At 47.2% G+C, this 24,212-nt stretch overlaps 2 protein-coding genes across 4 annotated transcripts in view; both read left to right on the top strand.

Moving 5' to 3' along the window:
* Positions 1-15,069, top strand: part of Fam117a (family with sequence similarity 117 member A) — a 44,715-nt gene extending 29,646 nt beyond the window's left edge. The window contains exons 3-8 of one of the 2 annotated variants that reach the window (XM_076870097.2): positions 5,646-5,741; positions 7,107-7,217; positions 7,651-7,785; positions 9,027-9,225; positions 10,441-10,579; positions 13,856-15,069. In XM_076870097.2, coding sequence (XP_076726212.1) covers positions 5,646-5,741; positions 7,107-7,217; positions 7,651-7,785; positions 9,027-9,225; positions 10,441-10,579; positions 13,856-14,156 — 981 coding nt within the window. In that variant the 3' untranslated portion in view covers positions 14,157-15,069. Of the gene's footprint in view, positions 1-5,645; positions 5,742-7,106; positions 7,218-7,650; positions 7,786-9,026; positions 9,226-10,428; positions 10,580-13,855 lie in introns of both variants that reach the window. The other variant, XM_076870096.2, reaches the window with a different exon arrangement.
* Positions 15,070-17,398: 2,329 nt separating this feature from the next.
* On the top strand, positions 17,399-23,483 carry Slc35b1 (solute carrier family 35 member B1). 2 transcript variants are annotated; one of them, XM_076870722.2, is made up of 9 exons: positions 17,399-17,600; positions 18,427-18,530; positions 19,110-19,240; positions 19,532-19,562; positions 20,156-20,313; positions 21,117-21,243; positions 22,223-22,329; positions 22,503-22,656; positions 23,246-23,483. In XM_076870722.2, the coding sequence occupies exons 1-9, from the start codon at positions 17,497-17,499 to the stop codon at positions 23,296-23,298; spliced, it is 969 nt and encodes a 322-aa protein (XP_076726837.1). In that variant the 5' UTR covers positions 17,399-17,496; the 3' UTR covers positions 23,299-23,483. The 2 variants fall into 2 exon arrangements, with proteins under 2 accessions (XP_076726837.1, XP_076726838.1); XM_076870723.2 differs by having other exon boundaries at positions 17,510-17,600; positions 19,135-19,240.
* Positions 23,484-24,212: the final 729 nt, after the last annotated feature.

Genomic DNA, 24,212 nt, shown 5'->3' with positions numbered 1-24,212 from the left:
ACGTTTTCCTCTCTGGCCCATATTCCCCCAGGTCAGTTGGTAACCCAGAGGTGGCCACCAAGTGCTTTGCATTGCCCCTTCTAGTGACTGTGTCCAGACCAGGGCCAGTGATGGCAGAACATGCCAGTGGTTGTGGTCACCCCTCTTCCTTCTTGCTGTGCAAAACATTTGAGTCTTCTTGCACTCTTCTGGAGGGAGGAAGTGGTCTCACCACAGCTGGGATGACTGTTTGAGACAAGTTCCCCTACTGGTCTCATCCTGCCCACAGACGGGACCTTGCCTGCTCCTGCCCCATTCCACTCCTCTGCAGCCCTACTTCCTCTGCATTCTCCAGGTGAGATGGGGAAGCTTTGATGATGTTCCTTTTTCGTCACCCCTGACTTCCTTTTGGGAAGCCTAAGTCCTTGACAAACCTCATAGAATGTCTTGAGGGTGCAGGTGAGCATGCGGTTTGCAGGGGGACTCCCTGTTGTGCGTTTTCCCTACCTGCATGCCATCCTCCCCTTTTCCCAGGCCAGTGCTTCAGTGTTCAGTGATGACACATAATTCAGTGTGACCATCACAGGCCTTTAAAAAATGTTTTTCTTTGTGGGTGTGGGGGCCTGGGCACAGTGCCTGTTTTCCAAATTGGTGACCAGGACCAGTTGTTCAGTATATGGTTTGACAACAGCAGCAAATATTTGAACATGGGGCCATGATGGAAAAATCTGAGGGCTGCCTAATCATGGTAGGGCCAGAGATGGTGGCCTTGGCCACCTACAGCCAGGGTTCTCAGTGCTGGCCAGTGGGCCACCCTCAGAACCTTTTCCTGCCTTTTTGATTGGCCAGAGCTCAAAGGGACTGAGTCCCTGCTGAGTATCAGCTCACTGCATAGTTAGTTCCTGAGCATCTCTTCCAGGCCATCCATTGTTTTTTCTGCACTTCCAATACGTGCAGTGGGCTTTGTTCCCAGGGCCCAGCCCAGCTCTACATAAACCTACTCAGGTACCAGGCTCTTTGGAGATGGTGAGGCCAGGATTCTCCCTGCATTTGGACAGGGAGTCCTGGTAGAAACTTAGTGAGGTTGGAGGCCAAGAAAGGCATTCCTGTGTGGAGGGTTTCCTGCTCTATCCTGCCCCTCCTTCTTGCTTTATTAGGCAGCTCTTTGGGAAGCTGTCCTCCATCCCCAGGCCCAGTTATCCTCCCACATGTTATGCTGGCATCTCAGAATTCTAGGCAAGGCTTTGGTCTGACCATATCCAGTTTTGTGCAATCTAAGCACCAGCTGCAGAGCTTGTCGCTGCCACTCATGGTTAGTGAACAGCCCTGTTTCTCTCTCAGCTGTGCCCCAGGCCAGGCTGTGAAATAAGTCTGTTCCAGTGCATGAATCCCCTGAACAAATGACTTTTTGGTCTCTGTGCTCAAGCTATGCTTGTTTCCAAAGGGTCATCTAGAATGAGTACTCAGAGTGCTGCCATGTAGCATGGCTACCTCTTTGAAGGGTGGCTGCCTTTCACAGTGACTTTTCTTCTATGCCCTAAGGAGATCTTGATCAAGACCTCTGTGGCAAGATCCACAAGAGGAGAGTCCTGTCCTTTCAGGGGTGCTGGAAATAAGTGGCCATGATTCCCACTCTTTATTTTTTTGCAGTGCTGGGGATGGAACTCAAGGCCTTGTGTACACTAGCTCTGTTTGCAGCCCCTGGTCCTCACTTTTTTTTTTTTTAAATACATTTATTTTATTTTATTTACTTTTTTTTAGAAAGAGTGAGAGAGAGTGAGAAAGAGGGAGAGAGAGAGAATTTTAATATTTATTTTACAGTATTTGGCGGACACAACATCTTTGTCTGTATGTGGTGCTGAGGATCGAACCCGGGCCGCACACATGCCAGGCAAGCGCGCTACCACTTGAGCCACATCCCCAGCCCCATTTATTTTATTTATTTATTTTTAATGTGGTGCTGAGGATCGAACCCAGTGCCTCACATGCACCAGGCAAGCACTCTACCATTGAGCCACAACTCCAGCCCCACTTTGATGCACCCAGTTCTGTTGGAGGGGTTAAAGCCCCACTTAAGTATACATCTGCCCTGATAATACTCAATGCCAGCATGCCAACAGCTTCAAGCAGGAGCGCCTTCATGCCAGGTTTCTGGGACTGCTTTTGCGAATCCCTTCAAATTTAGTGGCTTAAGACAACAGAAACTCATTCTCTCATAATTCTGGAGTTCAGAGTCCAAATTCAGTGTTGGTGGGCCAAGGTCAGGTGTTGGCAAGGCCACACGCCCTGAGGAGTCTCTTGGAAAGTCTGTTCTTTGCCTCATCTAGCTTCCAGTGGCTGTTGGCATCCCTTGGTTTGTAGCCAATCTCTCCTCTGTGGTTATCGCTTTGTCCTCCTCTGTGTGTGTAGAGTCTTCTCTGCTCCTCTTACAAGGATACTTATAATAGCATTTAGGGCCCACCCAGATGATTCCAGAATAACCCTCCCATCTCAAGATCCTTAACTTAATCACATTTGCAAAAACTTTGCCATATAAGGTAACATTTGTAGGTTTCTAAATCTTTGGGATTTTTTTTTTTTCCTTTTTCTCCCTCCATCAGTTATTCTGGGCAATTCAACAGAATATGGTTGGAGGAAATATTAGAAAAAATAAAACCATTTTATGATCTTACATACCCCACTGAGGTAACACCAAAATACACCAGATATACTTACTTTTTAAAAAAAATTTTTAGTCGTAGATGAACACAATTCCTTTATTTTATTTATTTTTATGTGGTGCTGAATATAAAATCCAGTGCTTCACATGTGATAGGCTTTATCTTTCGTCAGTGCTCTACCACTGAGCGACAACCCCAGCCCCCCCAGATACACTTAGGTTTGCCTCAAAAGTTTTTGATATCTTACAATGAACATACATCATTTTATAATTAGAAGAACCAGTACTATTGCCAGTAGAGATCAGGAAGCACTAGAGACTGCTTACAAAATCTTGAAAAGCCTAAAATAGAAAATAAAAATCCCCCTTTGACACTGAAGATTTTCCGCCCTGTCACACTGACCTCTATTCCTGCTACTCTGCCCCGACCTCACTCTGTTCCCACCACCCTGGCCACCTAATGATTCTGAAACACTGGCCTTGCTCTGCCTCTGGGTCTTTCCATTTGCTCTTCCCTCTGTCACTCTGACCTCACTTACCCATGTGGTTTGCTCCCTTACCTCTGTCCTGTTTTTATTTAGATGTTACTGTTCACTGAGGACCTCCCTGGCATTTCAAATCCTGTCCCCTCTGCCCAGTGTTCCTATCCATTTTGTTTGCCTTATTTCTCTTTTTAGCACAAATCACTATTTAAACTCTGCCCCCAATTAGAATATAAACTCAGGGGTTCAGGATATATTTGTTGTACACTGTTGTGTCCCCAGCACCTAGAACAGTACCTGGCACATTGTATGCATTCAGTAACTATTGAATGATGAATGATGTACACCGTGCCCATGTGCCCAGGGAGACACGAAGCAGAGGAGCACCCAGTACGAGGCAGACAAGTGAGGACAGGCCCCCTGATAACAAGACTGAGAATGGCTGTCAGGTGGGCCATCTTAGTGGGCAGACCAGGCTTAGAGGCCAAGGGGTGAGTATGAAGAAGGAGCTAGAGATGGGGTTTGCCTGGGCAAGACACAGAACCCCTGGGATGCAAGGTGAGATGGTGGTACCTATGGCCATGGAGCGGTGTTGAGACCAAGCGAGGCCTTAGCAGGAAGTTCCACAGAGTAGGCAACAGTGGTGTTCCTGAGCAGAGGTGGGGAGGAGCTGATGCCAGCGGCCACATTTTCATATCCTTTCTAAATCCTGTGCTGGCTCACATGTCCTCCTTCCACCCCTCACACATCCCAGAAGAAGGAAGATAGATAGTCTGAGAAGAGTTTAGTTAGTAGCCAGCGGCAGGCTGTACATGGCTGTTTTTTCTCCTTCTCGCTGCCCTTCTGTGAGCACAGTGTCTTCCTGGAGGAAGGGATGGGCACCATCTCCTTAGCTGTTGTCATCCCTCTTCTGTGGCCCCTGCCACCTTTCAAGGGATGACAGGTTTGTATGGGACTCAGCTTTGACAGAACTAGTCATTTTCAGGCTTGGTTTTGGCACCCTAGGAAGGGAGGTCGTGTGTGTCTGCTGGGTCCAGGTGGCTGAGGGAGACATGGGCTTCCTTCTCCCTTTTCAGCACTCCTGTAGCCATTTCAGAGGAGCTGATGTATAGGGCGGGGGGAGGGGGGGGCGGGCATGAGGAATAATTCCAGCTGCTTGGTTTCCAGAAACTCAGAGCCGATGTCATCCTGAGAGCCTACACCATGGGCCTATAGGATATGTTGTCTGCCCTTGTCCTAAAGGAGGAATGGTGGGAATGGATCTCTGGATGTCCTCCCTTGTGGCACTAGTATCAGGACAAGGAAGTTAGGATGGTTGTCTCACCCTGGTCGTGTTGCACAGCCTAAGAGAGGTCCTGGTCAGTGGGTAGCTGGGGGCAGGAAGAGTCAGGAGGCTCAGTCCCCAGTGGCCCCCTCCACACGGCTGTCACACCCCGCAGTCTGCTCTCACAATCCGGCTCAGACTGCCTGCTGAGCTTCCCCTTAGCAGCTGTTGGGTGGTGAGTGGTGGTGTTTTCCCCTCTCCTCCCCCTCTCTGTTTGCAGCAACCTCTTGGGGGAGGCCAGCAGATCTCTTGGAGGAGACAGTTCCCAGACTGTCATGTTTTTCACGGTGCATGCACACAAGTCAGAGAAGAGCTGGGGCTGCTGGAGTGTTCCCCTCAGGCCTCTCCCTTGGAATTGAAGTAGGGATGTTGCTGGTGGGGAGGGATCTGGGTCCCTCAGCTTCCTTCCTTAGTGGGGGGAGGCGGTCAGGAAGTGGCTCTACAAATCCCTCAACCCTTCCTCCATCTTGGGCCCCTGTCTTCATGCAGCAGGGGAAGGAAGATAGGGGATGAAGAGGCCTTCTTTGTGAAGGGCAAGAGGGCCTAAGACCAGAAATGATAAGGCCAAGAGGGGTCAGAAATCAGGGCTGGGCTAAGAATTCTGGCTCCTTCCTTTCTGAAAAGGACTCATGGCTCATTTATTCAGGAGGACTGTGGGGCCCCATTCTGTGTGCTGGAATAGATCAAGGAGCAAACTTGAGGTGCTGCTCTATACAGGAGCCTCCTGCTTCAGTGGTGGTGGGGGTAGGAGGGTGTTGGCCTTTTTCCTATTTTACCAAGTACTGACTCCTCCCTAGATCTGTTTACTGTTTTCCCCAGGCTCCCAGGCCTGTGCTAGGCACACCGAGAATAAAGATTGCAGAGGTTCCCTGAGCTTGTGCCCTTTCAGAGCTGGTTAGGAAAGGAGGAACAGTACTTGTCCTTACTATTGAGAGCACCTGCAATAACTGTGGGTACAAAACCTATTTGAAAGCCAGAACAGAGTAGAGAGGCTGGCCCTGTCGGGGCATCAGGAGGGTTTCCTGGAGGATGTACACCAGGAAGGAGGCAGTGCCCATGGGGTCCTGCCTGGAAGAACACAACAGGAGGTTGATGAGCAGATACAGGAGGCATCACAAGCCACCACCCCTACCCAGGAAACTCTCTGCTTCCTGGGCCTGCCTTTGAAACTGCTCAGTCTCATTGTATTTCTCCCCTACAGACACCCCTGTCCTGGCAAGAGCCAGAAGGTGAGCGGGCCAGCTCCTGCACACATAAGCGCTCAGCGTCCTGGGGCAGCACAGACCACCGAAAAGAGGTAATTGCCCTCTTGGACTCTCTGAATGGGCCAGCTGCCTCTGCTCCAAAGGGCAGTCACACTTTACCTCCAGTGTCACCTGCCTCCACCCAGCATTTTCCTGAGGAGATGGCCCTCAGCACCTACTCTCAGCAGCCCAGATCCTCCTCTAGGGAAAGATCAGGCCAGGGGCTGCTGGTGCCTTTTGTCAGCCAGGCACAGGGCCACAGATGCTGCTGTTCTCACTTTACATTTCAGGTTGGAGCCACATAAGTGATTCAGAAACTGAAGGAAGATAGGGAACAAGTTCCAGGGAATTAGGAACTCCCAACCTCAATTACCACTTAACTATTCACTCATTTTGAAAAGAAGAGAAAAATGATTATGTGTTCCTAAATGCTTTGTTCTGGCCTTCCCTCTGCTTCAGGAGGGCTCAGGACACCAAAGTTGAGTCTAGAGTCATAGGCTGGAATTCAGGGCTCTCAATCCAGCTCCTCGACATGTCATGAGGATCAGCCTGCCAGGACTCACTCTTGACCCCTTCACAAAGAAAGTTGCTCCTGTCCTCCTCATTGCTGAGAACAATGAGAAAGTATGACGTGAATGCACTGGAAGTTTAAAGCTAAGAGAGTTTAAGGCTAAGTTTAAGGCTAAATTAAAAAGTACTTAAAAGTCTTTAACCATCAGAGTATGCAAGTTACAGTGATCCACAATGGCAAATCCACTTTTCTTCACAAGTTTTCTGGTTGTGGACAGCAGATCTCTCTGAATTCCCTTTAGGCTCACATTTCTACAACTCTGTATCCCGTGAGCATTTGCCAGCTGGGGGCAAGAAGGTCAAGCATTACAAATGTGACAAGAATAATATCCAAACTTGTTGATGATACTCTGTAATTGTGACAGGGTATGGAGTCAAGATGAAATGTGGTATGACTTCTAGAGAACCTATCTTTGCATGGTATAGTTTTAAATGGGAGGAAATCTTTCCATCCTTCTCGTCTCAGGACTGCTGGGGTTATTGAAAATGTATGGCCATTGACATTCAAACACTTTCCGCTATTAGTGGAGTAGTATGCCATGCTTTTGCAATTTGTAAGAGACAAAAAGTTCCAGTATTGCATATTTTCAATTTGACTGATCCGTTTATAAAATACATAGTAATGTTTTAAGAATGCAAGAGTCTGATTCACGAGACATCCACCTTGTTGGAGGAACTGATCTTCACAGGTTTTAACCACTGCTGAGCTATTTTGAGATGGAAGATTAACTTCCATGTCCCTTTTATGTGTCTTTGGGCCTGTGACAGAGGACATACCTGGGAGGAGGGACCCAGTACATTTTTGTTTGGCTTCACTCACTTCTGCTCTTCTTCTTTCTGGCCTCTAGATTACCAAGTTGAAGCAACAACTGCAGAGGACAAAGCTGAGCCGCAGTGGGAAGGAAAAAGAGCGGAGCTCCCCGCTCCAAGGGGACCATGCTGTGCGGGGAGCACTGAGGGTATGTGTTTCCTCCCCAGACACAGCCCCCTCTGTTTCCCTCCAGAATGGACTCTCCTGGTGGGCAGAGTTCTCTTGGATCTTACAGCTACTGAGTCCCACCACATTGCATGCTTTGTGGCCACATGGGGGACAGGTGAAGTTTTAGTCCAAACTTGGATTTATCTGAGTGACACTGGAAAGGCTTCTTGCTGTTCTCTACCCCATCCCTGAGCAGTTGAGGCAATGACTCTAAAATCACACTCTAGACCTCAAAGTCCCAACTCCCAGAGGAAACGCCACCAAACGGGCCAATAACAATCTGTAACTGTTACCAAATTGTCCTTTATTCACTGGGTCCTGCTGTGTGGACACCATTACCCTCTGGTCAGAACTGATAGCTGGATAGGTCTCTGTGGAGCTTCACCTAATTGTTTCATTTGCCGCCGCCTCAGGCGTCGCCTCCCAGCTTCCCCTCAGGGTCTCCTGTCCTGCGGCTCAGCCCCTGCCTGCACAGGAGCCTGGAAGGGCTCAACCAAGAGCTGGAGGAGGTGTTTGTGAAGGAGCAGGGTGAAGAGGAACTGCTGAGAGTAAGTGGCAGCTGCTCCTTGTATGCACCAACAGGTGGATAGGCGGTGTCAGGGGAGATGGGTGTGCCCCATCTAGGCCTCTCAGGCTCTAGCTGTGTAAACAAGAATGGACAAACATCTGCCTGCCAGAGCAACACGGGGAGCTCATTAGTCTCAAGTGGACTTAAGCACAAAGGTGGCAGAGAGGGTAGCTGTACCTGGGGAAGGCTTTGTGATGGTGAATAGAGGAAAGGAGCAAGGATTGGTAGAGGAGAGGGTCCCCAGCAGGAAGCAGCAGGCAGGGCATCATTCTTCAGCCACATTGCCAGTTCACTATTCCTTGAATCTTCGGTAACTTTACCCACTTGTACCTCAGTTCATGCCAAATGCCCTGTCGCCACTTCCCTCCCTCCAGCTTAACCTGGTAACACGCATCCGTCCTCGTGTCCAGTTGCCCCTGTGCAGCCTTCTCCCTGCCCCACTCCCAGGCAGAATTCTGTGCTACCTTTTCTGCAGTCTCAGGCACATTTTTATACTGACACAGTACAATTGGGGAATGCCAGTTGGACAGTATTAATATAATTCTAATGAGCACACTCCTCGGTTTATGATTTACCTCCTGGTTTATTTTTAATTTGGATATATGCAGGATTTCATATACACCAAAACACATGTGTACAATTTAGTGAGCTGTGTGTACAAGTACTGTTGATGTTTAATAAGGAGGGAGCAATAGGTATTTATACATGATAATTGTCTGCATCCTCACCCTGCGATGGCTTACAGCACATCTTGGTGCCCTGTCCCTTGTGAATGAGCAGGGTGAAGAGGAACTTCTGAGGGTGAGTGGCACACTCATAGAGCACTAAATGTCAGTGCTATATATGTCCCCCTGCATATAGCACTCACCATTATGTTCCCGGAGCCCTGCCCACAAAGGTCCTTACCCTCATAAGGCTTATATACTAGTGGGGGGACACATTGATCCACTGCACAAATGAATAGGTAATGATACACTGGACTACCAGTGCTAGGAGGGAAAAGAACAAAGTGCCATGGGAGGAGAAATGGGGTTTCTTTAGACTGAGGGAAAATGGAGTTGAGGTCAGGGAAATCAAGATCTCGAGCCCATGGTGTTCTATTGTGTCTGTGTTCTGAATAGAGGCTGAAAGGAAGGATGCGGGGAGTACCCTTGGGGTCATTGCAGTGCTGTAGGCCTGAGAAGATCCTGCATTGAGAGTCTCGCCTTCTTTCTCTGTCAGATCCTTGAGGTCCCTGATGGACACCGTGCTCCTGCTCCTCCCCAGAATGGCAGCTGTGATCACTCCCTCCTACTGCTGGAGTCAGGCAACCATGCCAGCTCTCCTTCCGTGCCCCTGGCATCCCCCCAGCCTTCTGGCAGGGCCAGCCGTGAGGAGCACCGGGGTGCCATTGAGCTGGCATCTGTCCCCAGTGACAAAGGTAAGCCACGGAGCCGAGGCAGCAGGACTGACATTGAACTGCAAGAAGGGTTTCTCTCCCTTTTCCCTCCCAGCAGTTTTAGGCCCAGCACGATTTGTGAGCCAAACGTTAGTCTTTCATTCTGTACACTATACCAACAATAATGTCCCTTTCATGACATTCTGATTTGTAATTTATAAACTCTGTACCTATACTTTACTGAATCTTCAGTGGAGTCCAGAAGAGCAATCCTTCCTGTTCCTACTTTTGGCTGAGGGTTAGAGTGCTATAGTAGGAGGCCAGCACATCTCCGTTTGGGTGTCCACACTACTTGTTACCAGCATAAGCCTTCAGGGTGACTGGAAATGATCAAAAATAAGAGAATGTGGTCCAGGGCCCAATTTGACCAGACTGATATGTGAACTTTCTGATTCCAAAGCCTGACTTTCTCCTGTGCCCTGACTTCTCATGGGGAAGAAGAGATAGGATTCCTGCCTCCTACTAATGATCCATATGTTATAAAGCACTGTGCCTGCGTCCTCTGATTTGATTCTCGCAGCCACTTTATGAGGTAGGCTGGTCAAAGGCACATGATGTAGGCTGGATTTCTCAGGGACAAAATGATCTAACAATACACATAGGTAAATAGAGCCAGGAGTAACAAGGAATAAATGAGGTAAATACAGATAAAGTGAATATTTGTAGCCTAGGCAAAGTACAGTCACTAGGTAGAAAATAAGAAGAATTTTATCCTCTGATAGAATTTTATCCTGTGTAAAGGTGGTTTCTCAAAGTTAGTATGAGAGTGCTCCCTGTAAAGAGGGATGTATGTTCCAGACTGCAGCAAGGAGAAGTCCTGGCATGCTGGCAGGTAGGGATAGTCAGGGGCATCACAGTCTCAGGAGAAGGCAAAGAGGGATGCCATATAGGATTCCTTTAAGTCTGAGGTCTGGAGGTCCAGTCTTCTTCTACCTCCCAAGAGTGCAGTATTATAAGACCTTCTTTTCCCATCAACTCCACTGTTCTTGTATTCTGTCATATGTTATATATGTTTGTAAGCTACCTCAAAGGCTTTTTAAGGTAGAATATGAAACAGAGCAGCCTGGTTAGCATAACCACTACCACCTACTTTATCATGTACCTCCCAGCTTCACCCCTTTACACCCAAGGTCTTAGCTGAGGAATGCAGAGGCCTTCTGGGACTCAGCCTTACTTTGTTTGCAGCCTATTCTCCAGGTCACCCAGCCTTCCTTGAAGATGGCAGCCCATCTCCAGTCCTTGCCTTTGCCGCCTCCCCTCGGCCCAATCACAGCTATGTCTTCAAACGGGAGCCCCCAGAAGGCTGTGAGAGAGTGCGAGTGTTTGAAGAGGCCACGTGAGTACATCAAGTGGACAGGGTGTGGGAGGGAGGGACAAAGATGGAGGTCAAGCCCTATGTTATCCCACCTTGCCGCAGCAAACTAAGGGGGCGGGGGTGACGAACAACTTGTGTACATTGATACAGCAGGAGTGGAAGCCGTTTATTGTAGGACAGGAGTGGTATTTATACATTTCACACAACTTATCTTAATTAGCATAAAATAGATACAGCAGTCAACCAATAAGGAATCTCCACACTTAATGGCTCACTGGCGTTACTTCACAAACCACTCCCTCTGGCATTTTGCCAGGCGCCATCCAGACTTGTTTACAGACTCTAACACCACCTGCCAGGTCCTTTTCACTCTTGCACTCTGTCTTGTCTAGAGGTGTTGGCAACATCAGATTTTCAGTATTGCAGTTTTCTCATGATCAAACTTGTTGACATTACCTACTCTGAGCACTTAAATCTTTGCTTATCATTATCTCCATAGAAACCTGTTCTCTGCCCACATGCCAGCCATAAGCACAGCAGGAGCTGAAAAGGAAAGATATCAGAAACTTCAGCCCTTTGTTTCTTCCATTTTTATTTTTTTATCCCTAGGGAAAGTGTGAGAATTTGCTAGATCATGATCAGAGAGAGGGAGAGAGAGAACATACTAATAGTTCTTCACCCTGTGGCTGTAATGGATCAAGTATCATGAACTTGCAGACAGAAAGTTCCAGACCTTGCAAGTAAGGACTGTGGAATATTCCCAAACCAGACTGGATAGTTCAGAGGCCATTCTTTTGTGATTTCTTTACAGTTCCTCCTGTTAGCAGAAGATTGAGAGGTCATCTTCCAAAGATACACACAGAACCCCTTAGCAGGCCCCACAGAGGGCCTCTGGTTTCTCCTGCAGCTTCATATCCATCAGGGCAGATTCACATTGGAAGTTGTGGTTTCAGTGGCAGTCAGGGAGTTCAGTAATGGTGTGTGAGTGAAGCTTTAGCTAGGACTGGGTTCTGGGAATTAAGGGCACCATTTGTATCTCAAACAATAGAGAAGACAACCCATGAGGGTAGGAGTTTGTTCCTGCTGTTGCTGTTGCCTGGTGTCCTTTAAGAATGAGGTGTTGTGGAAGCAAAAGGCCAGCACTTACAGCTTAAGCAGATTTCAGGCTCTTGTGTCCTCCCTCACTCCATGTTATAGGTTAATAGTCACATCCTGGAAATGCTGATAGAAATTAGGCTATTGCATGTCCTGATTCTTTCACAGACTCATAATGCCGGAAGTAGTCTTCAAGTCATCTCATCTAGCTTTCTGCCTCTGCATTACCCCTGTAAGAGAGTGTGACTGATCCGTTGTTTTCTAAGACATCCTGGGTCTGAAATTCTGTAGCTCATGAGGTCTCTTCATTTCATCATCTTTCCTTTGGGGAGTTCTCGTGTACAGTGAGTTTTTTTGGCGACATTTTCCTCTTCTTAGCTGCTGTCTCTGTGATCGCTTAGATTTCTCAGGGAGGGTATCTGGCTGCTCAGGGTCATGTTGGTTGCACTCATGTTCTTTGTTGCTTGGTCTCCTCTAGTCACACACCAAAAATATTCCCTCTTCTGCCCATTCCCCACTCCTCCATAAAGAGGGGTTCTTTTAAACCCTTCTCTGGTGGGAATACCTTGCCACTGAAGTCTCCGGGCCCACAGGCCTTCCCCTGGGCCTATCACACTTGCCACCTCTTCCCACTTTGTGCCAGAACTCTGCTCTTCTTCTCCCACCTCACTCTTCTTCTCAGGCCTTGGAATTATTAGGATTCTAGGATTAAAATGGAAAATAATGTATCAATTTTTACCCTAAGTGTGTTTTTTTTTTTTTCTTTTTTTTTGCTGTGCTGGGGATTGAACTGAGGGCCTTGTGCATGGGAGTCAAGCACTCTACCAACTGAGCTAGATCCCCAGCCCCCTAAGTGGGTTTTTCCATGTATATTTTCCTTCAATAAAAAGTACCAGAAAAGGGAACCACTAGTGATGGAGCTCCATCATCTTCCCACACCTTTGTCTTCTCACTGGAAGCCTCACAGCCAGCAGCTTCTCAGGGCTGCTTCACTCCAGACACTTTTTATCATAAGGATTCCTTACTCAGGAGCTCACTGAACTCACCTCTTTTCATCCTTCCATTTCTTCCAGTGGTCAGAAGGGAAGGGATGATTCTTCCCACTTTAAAGGTGAGACGTGGGGAGTCAGAATCCAGACCTTCTGAGAAAGTCTAACAGCCTTTCTCATAGTTGTTGCTGTCCTTTCCTCCCAGTGAAAGTTTTTGATAATCCTTCCTTCCAAACCTGCTCAAGAATTAGAATCTTCAGGCCAATTATTTCAACAGGAGACATATTTGCCCTGAGGTAGACATTTGACAATGTTAAGAGATATTTTTAGTTGTCACAAGTGTGTATGAAGGGGGAAGAACATAGTACTGTGGGTATTGCTACTGTCCTGGGCAGAGGCCAGGAATGCTGTTAAACGTCCTGCGATCTCAGGACAGTGCTTTCCCACTCTCGCCTCTGCAAAAAATTATGCAGCTCAAAATGTCAGTAGCGCTAAGGCCAAGAACGCTGCTTTAGGCTATAAAGTCTTAGAATGTCACTGTGCCTAGATATCTGCCTTCAGGCATGTGGTCTGCCCCTCAAACACTACTCTCTGTAGAAAATTTTCCAATGAAAAGATCCCTTGGTCTCCTAGAATCACATTATTGGGAACTGTTCCTCCTATTTCTAGCTAAATTGTGTTTCATCTGTTTAGCCATATTTTTAAAAAATAGAGAGCTGAGGAGCCTAAAGACTGTAGCCTTTCATTTTTTGATTGATCAAGTTACTCTCCTGTTTGAGCTGGGTGCAGTGACATCCCTGCAACTTGGGAGGCTGAGGCAAGAGGATTACAAATTCAAGACCAGCCTGGGCAATTTAGAGCCTCTCAAAATTAAAAAGGGTTGGGGATGTAGCCTTGTGGTAAAGCACCCTTGGGTTCAATCCCCAGTGCCATTTAAAATAAAAAAGCTGGGGCTGGGGATGTGGCTCAAGTGGTAGCGCACTCGCCTGGCATGTGCAAGGCACTGGGTTTGATCATCAGCACCACATAAAAATAAAATAAAGATATTGTGTCTATCTAAAACTAAAAAATAAATATTAAAAAAATAAAAATAAAAGAGCTACCATCCTGTTTGAGCAGAGACCCAGCTCCCTGGCTGCTGGCAACACCTCTCACCCTCTCTCACTGGCCACTTTTCTGTGTGTTTATATGTGTTTGTCTCTCCATCCTCCAGGTCCCCAGGTCCTGACCTGGCCTTCCTGACTTCCTGTCCTGACAAGAACAAAGTCCATTTCAACCCGACCGGCTCAGCCTTCTGCCCTGTCAGCTTGATGAAGCCACTCTTCCCTGGCATGGGCTTTATCTTCCGTAACTGCCCCTCAAGCCCGGGGTCTCCCCTTCCCCCTGCCAGCCCCAGGGCACCGTCTCGGAAGGATCCAGAGGCCTCCAAGGCCTCCCCACTGCCATTCGAGCCATGGCAGCGCACCCCACCATCAGAAGAGTCTGTGCTTTTCCAGAGCTCCCTGGTGGTTTGAGGGGACCCCCCTCAACTTTACCATGGAGACCAGTGCCTTGGTGGCAGGCCCCTCTCTAGCTCCCCAAGCAGGGGGATGGAGGAGCCCTTCCTTCTCGGCCTTTGAGCACTTTCACTTATTGTGTCAAAGCCCCAGGTCCTCTTTCTGATGGACACCAGCCCCTCCAAATGTGAGGGGACTTGCCTTCTCCTTTAGCAGCTGGGCAGCTGACAACTCACACCTGTGTACCTGCCGCTTCCCTCACTCAGTGGAAACTCACCCAAGAAGGTCTTGAGTCTCCCACCCCAGGATGCAAGTCCAAATGACTTATAGGAGGCCCCTGTTGTGGTGGAGTAAGCTGGCTGTGATTGAAGGAGAAGGGAAGGCCAGACTCCCTTCCCTCTCCACCTCCAGAAACACGGAAGAGCAGCCCAGAAGACAGACACCCCAGCTCCATGCCTCCCTCTTTTTGGAGGAGCTGACCAAAGCGGCCCTAGAGGGCCACAACACTTGACCAATTCAGCTGCTGGCAGAGGGAGGAACCAAGTGTTTCCCAAGTGGCATTTTCATCTCACTTTCACCCTGACTAAAGATTGTCTTAAGCAGCAGCCCAGCCCCAGGTGGGTGGCGGGGGAGAGGGAGGGCTGGCATTCCTCCAGGTGGCAAGTGGTGACTCTACACCCTTCACCTGCCCCAGGGCTGGGCTGGATTAGAAAAATGCCTATTTTTCTTGTATCAATGTAGAAACTCTATTTTCTCCCAAAGACACTATTTTTGCAGCTGTTTGAAGTTTGTATATTTTCCGTACTGCAGAGCTTACACAAAATTGAAGAAGAATGTTAATGTTCCAAGTTTTCTTATCTTGTGTTTAGAGATTTTTTTTTTCAGATCTTGGTGTTAATAGACCAAAATAAATCAATAAGTATTCCCAGCAGCTTGAAGTTCTGTTTAAATACCTGGGGTAGGAGGAGTGGGGCCGAGATACAGGGTACCATATTCATCACTTGGTCTTGTCTTCAAGAGAAGGAGCCCTTACTTAATATATAACTAGTGGGCTTGGGTGCTGTATGAACTCTTCCCAAGAATAACAACAACAACAACAAAAAAAAAAAAACAGGTCCAAGAAAAATCTTTCCAGAATGGTGTGTCCTGGAGGTGGGGTGTGGGAATCATTAGGGAAATTACCTGTTTCTCTATGAGTCTAAGCAGAATGGGTTTCAGAGAGGAAAGAAGGTGACCAAGGAAAGACAGTATGCCCTTGCACTGGCAAGGGGGACAAGACCAGGGAAGACTACTCAGGTGGACTCCCATGGCACGGTAAAGAAGGCTTTGCTCCCATTGGGTATTCTCAGTGAGTACCCCCCAGCACAGTGTGCAACCTTAGAGAATACAAAGAAACCGTCCTTGCCCTTTTGCAGTCTCTCCGTCCAGTGCTCCACCTGTAAGAGTGCTGAGGCTTTTGATGAAAATTTGAATAATCACCAAACATTCTGACAGTGCTTTGGAATTCACAAAGCATTCTCACAAAGGACATCCCCACTGCATTGATGGAAAGTTGACAACCTGAAGGAGAGTCACAATAATGATATAAATAACTCTACCTATCTCAGGCCACTTGTAACTACCATTCATGGGCTTGGTAAAGCAGCAGATACCATGTTAGATGCTTCATATGAAATGCCATCAAAATATGACAACCACCCAAGGAGAGAAATGTAATAAGTCCCATTGTACTGATGTGGGAAGGTCAAAAAGATTGAATAACTTTTCCCAAAAGACAGACACATAGTGGGGGAGCTAGGATTGGAAACCTGATCATTTGAATACATTGTCCATGCTTCTAATGACAGTGCTCTCCTGCTTGTTATTATATTCCCATTAATTTTACATAAGGAAACTTGACTCAGAGGTCAGGTGAATTGTTTGAGGTCCCAGCTGGCAAAGAAGCAGAGCTGGAACTAGAACTCAGGTCTGGTCCCAGCTCCTGTTTGGTTCCCAGGAAGTGCCACCTGATTCAGTGGAATAAGCTAGAGGCAAGAGAGCAAAGGTGTGGGGACCCCTGTCTCCCACCCATAAAAAGAGCTGGGGACAGACCCAGTATTCTATCTACTACTCCTCCCACTCCATGAAAGATATCTGGCTTGCCCCCAAAGCCTTAGTGAGTCAGGCCCCAGGCGATGGGTGTGGTGCTGCCCAGCGTTTCCTTCCTTTGCCTGAGGTGGTGCCAAAGGAATAAGCTGCTAGAGAGAAGCTCAGAGTCCAAGGGGCCACCTGAGAATTGGGCCAATTATTAAGTGGAGGGTTGGGGGTGGCAGTGGAAAGACCTGGTGTCATCGGGTGGAGATCTAACCCTTGGATGCGGAGGTGGTGGTGGGGAACCAAGAGGGCTTAATAATGGTGGGAAAGAAGCTGGGGGGCAGCCAAAGTATTTGCTCCATTGTTGGTGAGCTGGAAGGCCTTGAAGAAAATTCACTTCAATAAGCTTGCATTTCCACCTTCAGGATGTGATGAAATAAGATCGGAGTTGAGAAACAGTAATGACCAATAAAATCTTAAATTTCCACATCACAATTTACAGTTTATAAAACACTTTCATAAACCTCAGCTCATTTGATCCTCAGAACAGTCAAGGGGCGACAACGCGGCTATTACTAATTATCTCTAGTTTTCTGAACGTGGCTCAGAATTTTGGCTACACGTGTAGGATGCCCGGATCTAAAGTGACAAGAGCCCTGCTCCTCTAAGCCAGGCCTTGAACGCTCTGGAGGAGCCCGCTCGAGTTGCTGACGCTACGTAGCAGCTTGAGGGCGCCAAGGCTCCACCTGCTTCTTGGTGTTAGGACCCAGCAGAAGCCGGGCGGCCGACCCGTAGAAAGACTACTTGATCGGCTCCGCCGGCGCCCCTCCTCCTTCCCCGCCCACCTTTCTATCTTCACGCAGTGCAGCCAATTGGTGACCTCCACATCCTTATACGTCATCATTACACGCCCGGGTATCTCCCAAGCCACCCCGGTGAGCTCCGGGTTGCAGTTGTCTTCGGAATTGCCTGGTCAAAAGAATCTCTTTAGCGAGGCGTTAACCTTGCGAATTCCTACTCTTCTGACCACCAGGAATGAAGCCAAGGTCTCAGCGTCGCTCTTCTTTCCTAGAAGGCGGTTTCTGGGTTCTAAGGAATTTCCCTCTCGGCAGCCCTGATCTGGCAATTCTGGAGGTGACTTCTGGGGCCTAGTGAGAGGCGGTCGCATGCAGCTCCTATGAGGCCCCTGCCGCCGGTCGGCGATGTCCGCCTGGAGTTGTCGCCTCCGCCGCCGGTGCCGTTACCGGCTGTGAGCGGGTCTGTGGTCGGCTCGTCCGGGCGTCTCATGGCCGCTAGCAAATCTCTGGTGCCCGACCGGCTGCGCCTGCCGCTCTGCTTCCTTGGTGTCTTTGTGTGCTATTTCTACTATGGGATCCTGCAGGAAAAGATGTGAGCGGACCCCCGGGGAGGGAACGCAGACATCCCCCCTCATCCAATCCCCTCTGCCCAGCCTGCGTTCCAGTTCTCAGACTTTCATTTTCTGGCCCTGGGCTTTCCTCTTGTTCTTCCACCTGGCTCTGGCCCTCCTAGTATTCCGCTACGTTTGTATCCCCAGCTGAGCCACCCGCTAATTCCAAAACACCAGAGTTGGCCTCTGAATTTCCGGTACCTGGTTAATTTTCTTCCTTTAGTGTTTTTGTTCTTGCTGGTTTCAAGAACCTAGAACTGCCGGGCGTGGTGGTGCACGCCTGTAAGCCCAGCGGCTGGGGAGGCTAAGGCTGGAAACTCCCAAGTTCAAAGCCAGGCTCAGCAACTTAGCGAGACCCTGTCTCAAAATAAAATAACAACTACAATAACAAAAAACCTGGAACTCCTACCCCAGAGCAGATTTCCTTGACCTGAACCAGCTGCTCTTTGAAACTCCCAGATGCTTGCACACAGCCTGTTCTTTTGCTCTCGGCTTTGCTGTCTAGCGCAAATACTTCTGCCTGGGGTACTTCGTTTCACTGTCAAATTTTACTTGTGTCCTTTATCTCTGTCCTTTATGGATATTATTTCCTTCAACTGTGGGATACACAGGCTGAGATGCCTATTCTCTCTATCCAGTAGAATCAACCCCTTTTGTAAATGAGTCCAGTGATCCTCACAGACACTCTCTCCCTACATCCAAAGAGGAAAGATAACTCCAAAGCCTTCAGTGGCTCTGGACACACTAGATTAAATTGAGTGAAGTATACTAATTTCCCCCTTTTTTTCTCATGCATTTTATTTTTAGAACAAGAGGAAAATATGGGGAGGGAGCCAAACAGGAGACGTTCACCTTTGCCTTAACCCTGGTCTTCATCCAGTGTGTGATCAATGCTGTGTTTGCCAAGATTTGTGAGTACTTAAATAGTAAATTGTTGAGTGTCCCCCACCTCCTGCCACCCTGGGCATTAGGCATTGATTCACCTTAAAGTTTTACTTTTTCAAACCCCACCCACTTTAGTAATCACACAACCTCTCTGCAGTCTGTAAAAGTAATAATTTTGAAATGAGATTAAATATTATTTCCTTACATAGCCCAACTTTTGAGTTAGAAATATGCAGAAAGTGGATCTTTTGTGTTCTAAATCCCTATTGAGAATACTTATAACTTTTTTTCATTTGGCCCTTTGACTTTCCTTTGTGTGTCATCTTCAAACATGTTTTGAACTTTTTTTGTTTCCAGGAGACTAGCAGCAGGGCTAAGTCCTCTCTTGAATGGAATGAGATCCCCATCTCCACCCAACATGTCATCTTGTGTTAGGCTCAGGTGGAATTGGGGAGTTGAATAATTTTCAGCGAATCCTCAGTCGAAGAAGATAGAAATAGTTTGGCAAATTCCTTTCATGCAGCTTCAACTTTTGCTTAGTGGTCCATCCTAGCCCCACCAGGTTTCTCTTGTATGTTTTTTTTTTCTTCTTCTTCTTCTCCCAGTGATCCAGTTTTTTGACACTGCCAGGGTGGATCGTACTCGGAGCTGGCTCTATGCTGCCTGTTCTTTGTCCTATTTGGGTGCTATGGTCTCCAGCAACTCAGCACTACAGTTTGTCAACTATCCAACTCAGGTGAAACTTCAGGGTGGGATGAGTGTTTGCTCAGAATTGTTTGAAAAGAACTGAGGGGGCTTCTGTCATGTCTGTGACTTAAATAAAAAGAAACAGCCTTGGGAAACAGTATTTGAGAAATTCAGAGTATAAAACCTGGAGCTAGGGTATAGTGGTGGGTTGGGCCATGACAGGGCTGCTTTCTGAGGCTAATGTGCCCCATGTAGGCCCTTTGCTTACTTAATGTGACATGCAGTATGGTTCCTGGCATGTCACAAATGCTCAGAAATTATTTGCTGAATTTAATTTCAGGTCCTTGGTAAATCCTGCAAGCCAATCCCAGGTAAGCAGAAAAAGATGATCTCCATCTTCTGTCCTCACTTTTCCTGGAATAAGCTCACTTTTCCTCTGCCAGAGAGATCTGTGTCTCTCTGGATTTCATCATACCTTTCTCCAAAGAGTTTCCTTCAGTCCTTCTCCCTGCCCATCTAGGCATCTTTGCCATTTCCTGTGGTGTGTATCAGCTGGTAAACCTCAGTGCAAGCTGGAGACTAGCCTAGTCAGCTTCACGTGGTCAATCATTTTGGTGTCTGTGTGTTTACATTATTATTACATATCCTAAGTCCCATTTTACTCATCAGTTTCTTTTTCTCAACCCCTCGTCTTTCCCCACTGTTTCCCACTCATGCTGCATTTCTTCCCGTAACTTTCACCTTTGTCCTCTACCTTTTCCCCGCCTTATACTCTACTCAAGCTTGTTGCTCAATCATCTTTATCTAGGTGCCAGCTTGGCACCCCTCCTCTCACTTTCTTTAGGACTTCTTTCTCAGACATTCTTTTCTTCCTGAGTCTTTTCTTGGCTCCTGGGAGGAGGGTAACTGGGGTAATTGATGCCTGTGAGTACCTGAATTTTCCACTCTGTTTTTTTCCCTGTAGTCATGCTCCTTGGGGTGACCCTCTTGAAGAAGAAGTACCCATTGGCCAAGTACCTGTGTGTGTTGCTAATTGTGGCTGGAGTGGCCCTTTTCATGTACAAACCCAAGAAAGTAGTTGGGATGGAAGAACACACAATCGGCTATGGAGAATTACTTCTGGTATGCAGTTCTGGGGAAGGCAGACTTTTCTGGCAAAGTTAACCAGAGAACAGCCCTACTTTGGAGACAGAAGGCTAGTTACATGTCTTGAGAAAGGTTGTGGTACTCCTTGCCCTCCATTTTTGGGCTCTGCTACAGGGCTCTGCTGAACCCATGATGGGAAGCCTGAAATATTTAACTACAGCTTCTGGGGAACAGATAACTCTGAGGTTTGTGTCTAGATCATAATGTGAGGTCATGGAGACCTGAGAAAAAAGGAATAATGTGACTCTTACTGTGAACTTCCAAGCAGTGTGGAGGCCAGGGTTAAAAATAATACACTGGGAGCTATAGCTTATGTGTTAGGGACCATTCCAAATCTTCTACATATTAATTGATTTTTACAACAATCTCCTAACACAGGTAATATTTTACAAATAGTGAAACCGAGGCTTGTTGTCCATGCTATTTAAATGGTGGAGTCAGGATTCCAAACCAGGCAGTCTGACCATAGAATCCATTATTTGAAGCACTGTACTTCAAACTAGGAAACTAACCTGATGGGATTAGATTTCTCCAGCTTTAATGAAAGCTCTACTCTATTATAGTTCCATTCTACATCTCAGTTAGCCTGTCAATTCAGTGCCTGGGGAACGTACATCATCTCTGCCCACCTTCTACCCAGGACCAAATGACATCAGTGTTCCTAGATCTCTGTCCTGGGGTAGTGGCTTTTTGAGGAGCCCTGAGGATGGGAATCCTATGTCCTGAATTAGGGAGAGGACTTGGTGGTTGCATTGCAGGTTGCTCCCTTTCTTTCCCAGCTATTGTCTCTGACCCTGGATGGACTGACAGGTGTTTCCCAGGACCACATGCGGGCTCATTACCAAACAGGCTCCAACCACATGATGTTGAACATCAACCTTTGGTCGACATTGCTGCTAGGAGCTGGTAAGGAGCAGTTCTGCTATTCTTTCCATGTATCACCAGAGGGCAGACTGCACTTGTCCAGTTGATCCTGTCTCTGCTGCCAGTTGCTTACTTTGTGCAGACCAATGCTTGGTTCCAAGATGCCCTTCTGTCTAAACTCTGAGAAACCTTCCTGGAATGACCTGCACTAGCAGGATTTGCTTACTACCTGTCACTAATACAACAGGGGTCTCTCTCTGCGTCAGATATCATGGGAAGACACACATTGTAAAACACATGGAAGTACCTGGGAACTTTCCCTCTTAGAGGCAAACAAGATATTGGAATAGTGTTCATAGGAAACAAACAGGTATACATTGAATGCAGTTCAAGTGTGAGTGCATTTTTCTCCCCTGGTACTGGGGATTGAACCCCAGGGGTACTCTACCACTGGACTATATCCCCAGCCCTTTTTATATTTTGAAACAGGATCTCACTGAGTTTTCCTGGCTGGCTCCAAACATACAATCCTCCTGCCCGAGTCTCCCTAAAGCTGGGATTATAGGCATCTGCCACTTTCCCTGGCTTATATTTTGCTTTGAAATGATTGTTTCCTAATTGTTCAAATCTGGGCACCTGTAGAAAGTATTTTTTGTGTAGCACATCAGGTTAATGGAGGAGGCTAGAGGTAGCTGGAGGTGACTAATGCAAGGAGCTTCCTTGAGTGAGAGGTATATGGGTCACTATCTCTCTCCACAGCACCCAAGGATCTTTGCTGCCTCCAATCACTGGAGTGGAAGTAACTCCTTAACTTTCAAGCCTTTCTCACCAAATCAAGTCCTTAGTTAGTCTTTCTAATCAGAAAACAAAACAAAAACATGAGAAAGATGTGTGACAGGCAATATAAAGGCACTCCATATAGTTTTCCATACTCATCTTCCTTCATAGTACTGGAGCAGACCATGCATAGGTGTGTGTGCCACACAAGATGTGCCATTTATCTTTCACTGTTTCTTCTTAGGAATCCTGTTCACTGGGGAGCTCTGGGAGTTCTTGAGCTTTGCTGAAAGGTACCCAATCATCATCTATAATATCCTGCTCTTTGGCCTGACCAGTGCCTTGGGTCAGGTGAGTTCTTGAGAGGGGATATCTTGGCTTCCTTGTGGTAGTGGCTGGTTCCTTAGGAAAGACTGGCCTGGCTGGGATAAGAAATGTCAAGATTAGCCCTGATGTCTGTTACTTTAGACCTAATGGTAAGATACCCAAGAATCAACCTGAGCCACCTTTCTCTCATTCTCTAGAGCTTCATCTTCATGACAGTTGTGTATTTTGGTCCCCTGACCTGCTCAATCATCACGACAACTCGGAAGTTCTTCACTATTTTGGCCTCTGTGATCCTCTTTGCCAACCCCATTAGCCCCATGCAGTGGGTAGGCACTGTGCTTGTGTTCCTGGGTAAGTTCCATCCAGAGAAGATACCTCTCTTGGCTACACAGAGGGGCGATGACAGAGCTCTTTATGTTTTTTTCCCTAAAATATATTTATGTATTTGAAAATTTAGCTGTTTTAGAGAAAACTTTCTCAAAAGAGAAAACGAAGCATTATTTCTAACATATTCTTCTTAATGTGCTTTTCTTCAGTGGTCTCCTTCCACTGACTTGATTTACCCAGATCCTGAGCAAGACAAAATTATGCTATTCCCTACTAACTTGTGATGACATAGATGAACTGAGAAAACTAGCTTAGACATTCTGACTCAACTTTCTTTCAGTCTTGCTCTATGTACACACATACACAAATATGCACATGTGAACATGCATGCGTGCACACACATATATTTGTCATTACCAGTGTCTTGGTCATTTTTTTGTTTGTTTGTTTGTTTGGTGCTATTCTGTTGTCTCTGAGAAAGTTATGTAAAACCAGTGTTCTGAAATTCAGTTTATTTAAAGTCCCCATTTAGAGAACCAAGACTAACTCCCCAAAATCATTGGTAGGTTTTGTGTCTCCCCATGAAGCTAAGTCCATTTTCTCCTTTCCATAGGTCTTGGTCTTGATGCCAAGTTTGGGAAGGGAACAAAGAAGACAACCCACTAGGAAGAGAGAGACTACCTCCACTCCAAGAATACTTAAGTTATTATCTCCAACAGTGACATCTCCTGGGAAAATGGACTTAATAGTGATAAGGAACTGGGTTCCAGATTTTGGTTTTTTTTGTTTTTTTTTTTAAATCAAAGGAAGCAAAATCACATATTCCAAAAAAAGCTCTTGGATTTTCACAAGATGAGTGGGCAGTTTCTGTTCTTGATCAACTGGGGCATAGTCTAGTATAAATAAAGAGAGAAGGAAGAGGCAGGGGTCTGCTCGCATCCCACTCTGCCCCTGGCCGCTCTCTTAGGTGTGGGTGGCATGGTTGGCCAAGTGATTCCCCAAGAGTCTGAGCATGATAAGGTGGAACCTTGAGAGATTGTATGATTGTATGGCTGTGCCAGCAGTCTCTGTTCCTGCGGGCGAAGCTCTAAATATGCTATGACAGGTGGCTGTCTGTTACAGCTACAGATGTAGGCATCACTTCTTAAGTTTGGGTGGGCAAGCATGTCATGAAAAACCGAAGGTATGTTCTCTCCTTATGAAGTACCTCAAGGTTAGGGTTAAATGAACCCAGATTCCCAGAGTTTGCTAGTTTTTCTCTTTTCCCCACTGCCTCTCTCAGCCAAAGCATGACAGAGAGACCCCATGCATGTATCATAAACAGCTTTGGAAAGTCTGTGAATGTACTTTTCCTATTCCCTCCCTCCATCTCTCCGTCTGTTCTCAGTCCACCTGGTCCCCTCCAGGGAGGCTGGATTAATCCCTCGTATTCCCCTGCCCCCCTTCAGCTGCGAAAGCATTGCAGTCCTCTGCCATCCTGGCTGTGCCAAGGTGTCACCATGCCAGCTTCTGCCTGTTGAAAGGGATGCTGGCGGAAGGCATGGTGGCTGAGTCCTGGCACAGAGCCGCTGTAGAGTTTT

The sequence above is a fragment of the Callospermophilus lateralis genome, chromosome 11, assembly GCF_048772815.1.
Source record: "Callospermophilus lateralis isolate mCalLat2 chromosome 11, mCalLat2.hap1, whole genome shotgun sequence".
NCBI classification, from domain to species: Eukaryota; Metazoa; Chordata; class Mammalia; order Rodentia; family Sciuridae; genus Callospermophilus; species Callospermophilus lateralis.
This window is presented reverse-complemented; position numbering and strand designations above follow the sequence as displayed.